The sequence below is a fragment of the Oculina patagonica genome, chromosome 8 (assembly GCF_052425735.1).
Source record: "Oculina patagonica isolate OP01 chromosome 8, crgOcupat, whole genome shotgun sequence".
Classification (NCBI taxonomy): Eukaryota; Metazoa; Cnidaria; class Anthozoa; order Scleractinia; family Oculinidae; genus Oculina; species Oculina patagonica.
This window is the reverse complement of record NC_135765.1, coordinates 21,472,909-21,478,583: the sequence shown is the minus strand read 5'-3', so window position 1 is coordinate 21,478,583 and position 5,675 is coordinate 21,472,909. Positions and strand designations below refer to the sequence as shown.

General features: G+C 42.2%; 1 protein-coding gene across 1 annotated transcript; it reads left to right on the top strand.

Annotated features, from left to right (window-relative positions):
• Positions 1–2,213: 2,213 nt before the first annotated feature.
• LOC144662755 (putative skeletal organic matrix protein 7) lies at positions 2,214–4,591 on the top strand. Its single transcript, XM_078523654.1, has 2 exons — positions 2,214–3,085; positions 4,099–4,591. Exons 1-2 carry the CDS (start codon positions 2,820–2,822, stop codon positions 4,133–4,135), a joined length of 303 nt encoding a protein of 100 aa, XP_078379780.1. The 5' UTR covers positions 2,214–2,819; the 3' UTR covers positions 4,136–4,591.
• Positions 4,592–5,675: the final 1,084 nt, after the last annotated feature.

Here is a 5,675-nt window from a genome sequence, read left to right as displayed (position 1 = left end):
ACAAAGCTACAGGGTGGGATGGAATCTCTCCGAAGATACTAAAGTTAACTGCCAAAGGTTTAGCACCGTCCCTAACAAGTCTCTACAACAGCATTATTAGAAAGGGAAATTGGCCTAACACGTGGGATTGAAAATGTCACAAGACGTCTTTCAAACCAAGATAGACTAAACATTTGAAGGATGCGAAGGAGTCGCAGGAATTGCAGATGACATCGTAGTGTTCGGCAAGACCACTGAGGAACACGATCGCAACATGCACGCGATGTTAGAACGATGCCAAGGAACAGGCCTGAAGTTAAATCCTGAGAAATGCTTTGTGAAACAAGAGAAGTTCAAATTCTACGGTGTTGTCTGTGGCAAAGAAGGAATCCAACCAGACCCAAGCAAAGTCTCGGCGATAAAACAAATGTCGTCCCCAACTAACCGACAAGAACTGCAGACCTTCTTGGGTTTGGCAAATTATATGGGTCCATTCATCCCAAAACTCAGCTCTCTGACAGCTCCACTTAGAGAGCTCCTGAAAGAAAACTACCAGTTCCAGTGGAGCCTCGCACATCAAGATGCCTTCGAAAAGGTCAAGGACTCTGTCAGTAATGAAGTCACCCTTACCTATTTTGATCCAAGGAAGGAGATCATCCTTCAGGTTGATGCTTCACTGAAAGGCCTGGGTGCCACTCTCATGCAGGAGAGCAAACCTGTAGCCTTTGCGAGTAAATCGCTCACTGATGTGGAGACCAGATACGCAAACATCGAAAGAGAACTTCTTGCCGTTGTGTATGGTGGTGAGGAATTCCACACCTACCTGTTTGGCCACAGTTTTACTGTCCACTCCGACCACAAGCCCCTCGAGAGTATCTACCTGAAGCACCTGACTGCCGCATCCCCGCGTCTTCAGCGGATGTTACAGAGGCTCCAACTGTATGACCTTGTAATCCGCTACCAGCCAGGCAAGAGTATGGAAGTTGCCGATGCACTCTCCAGATTATCACCAGAAGAAAAGGAAGCTATCCCAGGAATGAATGTGGAAGTGCATGGAATCTATCCACAATTCAGTGAAGACATGCTCCAGAGAATCCGAGATGAGACAGCTGCAGACCCTGAGCTTAATGCGTTAAAGGAAATGGTTCATCTTGGCTTGCCCTCGACCATCCAGCAAGTCTCAGCACTCCTGAAGCCATATTGGCCCTTCCGCGATGAACTCGCTGTAGAAGATGGGATAGCCATGAAAGGTCACCGCATCATCATTCCCCCCCCCCCCCCCCGCGCTACAAAGAGAGATCTTAACAACTTCACAGCGCATCAAGGAACCGAGAAGACAAACTCAGCTGCGATGAGAGGGCTAAATAAAGACATAGACGAAATAACCAAGAGTTGCATCACTTGCCAGGAGCTACAACCAAGCCAGCAAAAAGAACCACTTATCCCTACAGAAGTACCCCCAAGGGCATGGCACACATTGGCACAGACATCTTCACCTTGGAGGGTTCAGATCACCTAATAGTCGCCGACTATTACTCGAAATATCCATTTGTCAGGCCGATACCAAGAGGTCAAAGCAACAGCAAAAATAGTCAAAATCATGAAACAATCTCAGCGAGCACGGAATCCCAAAGGTCGTAAGATCCGATAATGGGCCCCACTACAACAGCCAAGCGTTCGAAGCTTTTGCAACAGACTTTGGTTTTCAGCATGTTACCAGCTCTTCACACTATCCACGCAGCAACGGCTTTCTGAGAGCCAAGTGAAGTCAGTCAAAACCATTCTTCTCAAGACAAAAACAAATCCTGACATGGGTCTCCTTTGCCTAAGAGCCACACCCATCGATCACAAGCTGCCATCACCTGCTGAACTTCTCTTAGGTCGACCGATACAAGACAACCTCCCGAGGAAAATCCCAAGGGATGCCTCAAACGAAGCAGTTGGGACCAGACTAGAGGAGAGGCAGGAGCTTCAAAGGTACTACCATGACAGGTCTGCTAGGCATCTCCCAGAATTTGCTTCAGGTCAAAAAGTAACAATTCAAGATCCAGCAACACTGAAATGGAAGCCAGCCGAAGTAAAAGAAAGGCTCACAACAGTACCACGCTCGTACATGGTAACAACCCCAGCTGGAGGAGAGCTAAGGCGCAATAGGACCCACATTCGGGAGGTCCCACAAGGTAACCTAGACGTCAGCCCAGACCTGGGTGGAAGGATCGTGTCTCGTGCTCCCAGCAGCCCAGCTGTTGGCATCCAAAACACCCCTGGAAATCAAGTCTTGACAGACCCAGGCAGTTGTGTAACCCGTAGTGGGAGAGTCATTAAAGCCCCCGAGAGACTGGACATTTTATCTATCGCCTGTAGAGCACTGTTGGCTCAAGAAAAAGAACTATGTCTAGACTTAGTTTTTTTTGTTGTTGTCATAGCGTTGTTGAATCATCATGTTAACCGTTGTTAGTCGCTATGGACAGTGTTTCTCTTTCTCATTAGGAGGAGAGGGATGTGATGATATTTAGTGATTTATGTACTTCTGGTTGCCAGCGGTGTACAGACTTCCGGTAACACTTATTATCCGGTACCGACATGCATTGCGAATTGTGTAGCGTTTTGCCCGCCATCTTGATTGAGTAAAGAAGTCAGTTGTGTTCGCTATTTCGCCTCTGTTTAGTTCCTTTAGCAGCTCGAAGCCATTACATGTGAGAGGAAAGGATCTTGGCCGAAAGCACAAAAAATGTCCTAGTCATTGCTCGAACCGGGTCGATCGACCCCAAATCCAACACGCTGGCCATTAGGCCACCGTTTCTCCATCAAAAATATTTATGATGTAAAATTCATGTTTCATGTTTACAGCTGTGCTTCCACCAGCGGTGGACTGTGTCAGTCTGACCAGATTAGAAGCTACAAATAGCCATGAAGTGAACGCTGATCATGACAAGCCGCCTGACATTTGCCGCGTTCTTCCTGAGGAGGAGATCAATGCTGGAGACCCTTACACAATGACAGTTGAGTTGATGAATGTGATTGGATGGGCCGGTGTAAGTTCTGGACATCTTGGAGTAATTTACAATGTTGTTGACGAAAACAACTTTGATATAGTTTACTTCAGGTTTGTTGCATTAATAACTTGTATTTGTTACAAAATAATTAACTCTGGGACCTACAAGCCGATACGGTAACTTTCCAAGCGCTTATTTCGATTAAAATACACAAATAATTCATATAAAACATAATGGTAGATTGATCAGCATGAAGTGTCAATTTAAACTGGATGAGGCCTTCAAGAACTGCCGCCGTGTGCCTACAGAAGTTGTATCCTTTTGAAATTGTCACGAGGGAAGTTTGCATTGATCATCTTATCCCAGAATTCTTCGCTCTCAGATGCTTTCTTGCCACATCATGCTTCAGGCGTAAAGAAGAAATGCTTCGACGTGTGATTTTTGTAAAGGTTTTTGTATGATGAAATGATTTTGGCTAGGATACATTCGACAGAAAATGAATTTCTACTGATATTTTATGTTCTGTGCGAAAGGTGTTTACGGGGTTGTCATGGCAAAAATCCATTTTCGGATTCTTCGTTTCTTTGGGAGCGAAGTATCCTTCTGATCTGAGATCCCATCTTGGATTCTCCAAAAAAAAAAAAAGCAGTACAAGCAACGTTTGAATTAATATATTCAGCACCAGGATAGTCTATTTTTGGAAACGGAATCTCGACCGAATGCAGCATTGAGGGTCAGCACTTCATAGACTTACCGTTTTGGTAGCCAGTATGAACACGTATAAAGAGAGAATTATCTGCTTGCATGTAGTTTGTTGACTGGTTTATTGACTGCAAGTCATGTCTCTGACAATAGGACAACACTTCCCATAAAGAAAAGAAAAGATAACATTAGATCCGATCCGATCAGATCAGATCAGATCAGATCAGATCTGATAAGATAAGATAAGATAAGATAAGATAAGATAAGATAAGATAAGATAAGATAAGTAAGATAAGATAAGATAAGATAAGATAAGATAAGATAAGATAACTTAAGATAAGGCATAAGATGAATTAAAATATTCTTTACTATTTACTGATCTCGTCGTAATCGATTTCTTTTCGTTTCTCCATTTATTCAGGCCTCACGATCAACAAAGCAGATGTTTTATGTTTTAAACGGAAATAAGGTTGCGACAACGAGAGGTCCTTGTCCCAATGGCAACCCAAGTGGTGGAGTTTGGTTCACTGTTCGTGTTGAAGTCAATTCAGATAAAAGCGTTGATATCTACCTCAACAATGACCTTATGACGTCACTGACAGCCAATTTCGACACAAAAGGCCGTGGAGGAGTGATGGTTCAAAATGGCTACGAAAATATAATCCAGTTTAGAAACTTTAAATTAATCGGCACTAACTAGTACACCATGGCTATGTCCAAGAACGCAATACAGTTAACATTATGACCATTTTGTTAGTTTTAATATGTCTAGGGTGGAGGGATAAGTTGTTTGGTGTTTTTTGGTGTTGGTTATAGAATTCATGAGTAGGCTCTTACCGATAGTGTTAGCACTTTTTTTGGCATTATTTGGCTTCGCGAGCATTTTTTTTTTACATTTTATCCCAAAAAGCACTGCTAGCATTATTTTGGATTTTCGACTGATTATTTGTATAATTTTGTGTTAAAAAGCACAATCTGACTTTGTTTATGGCGTCCAAAGATGCATTTTGCCCTCTTTTTAGTCAAAGGAGCCGAGGAGGTCTGGGGAATAGGTTTGATAGGTCAGCGGTTGCCTTCTAGAAACTTAGTCCATCACACTCTTTCCAATATGTCGTCATCCACGTTGTCATCGAGGAACAATGGAAGTCATCCAGCCAAGGCAGAGATAGCTCGAGAGTGTACTCTGACATCAAACATTGATCGTTACATTTTGTTGTTGAAAAATGTAACTGAAAATCTGAAAAATGTAATATTCTAAGATAAAAAAGTCGGAAAAAAGTGAGCATTTTTATGTAACCCACGAGCACTTTTTTAAAAAATTAGCATTATTTTAGCACTTTTTTGGCAAAAAACAAGCACTGCTTTAAGCATTTAATGCTTTTTTACGAGCACTATCAGTAAGAGCCTATTCATGAGTTATATATTACCCTTCTAAGTAATTCACGGAAACACTTCTTGAGTTTTCCTTATTATAAGAGAACTTGAAACTATTACTACTTTATTAGATAGTCTGGATCTTTCTCCTTAAAGAGAGAATGGCTTTCTTTTGTTTATGACGTATCATGACGACATTAAATACGCCATCTAAGATTTCCCTTTGTTAATTAGTGTGGGGTAGGGCTACAGTCAAACCTACAGACGGACACCTTCGGGACCTGCCCACACTGTCCATCTTAGGATGATGTCCGCCTCATAGAGAGTCGAGGTAACGTTACACCAGTAATTCTGAAATAATAAAATTGAACGGCTATGCACAGCGAATACACGTCTGTTTAAAGTCGCTTACTTTAGCAAAACCTTCAAACTGGGTCAAAAATAATACTTGAAAATTGACTCGTTTGCCCGTTTGTTTATTACAATCGATAGTGAGTAGTACAATCATGTTGTAAACCATAACATGCTTTCAGTATTCGTATTCGTTCACAGCTTCTAGTCTAAAAATTAACTGTACACTAACTTGCTAACTGGAACAGGACTAAAATGAATAAAAGACTGTAT

What these genes read in the sequence shown, in the direction of transcription:
- LOC144662755 (XM_078523654.1), top strand. Translation starts at nt 2,820, where the DNA reads ATGTTTACAGCTGTGCTTCCACCAGCGGTGGACTGTGTCAGTCTGACC. An exon ending in TTTGATATAGTTTACTTCAG is followed by an intron (nt 3,086 to 4,098) that starts GTTTGTTGCATT and finishes CCATTTATTCAG; the next exon opens with GCCTCACGATCAACAAAGCA.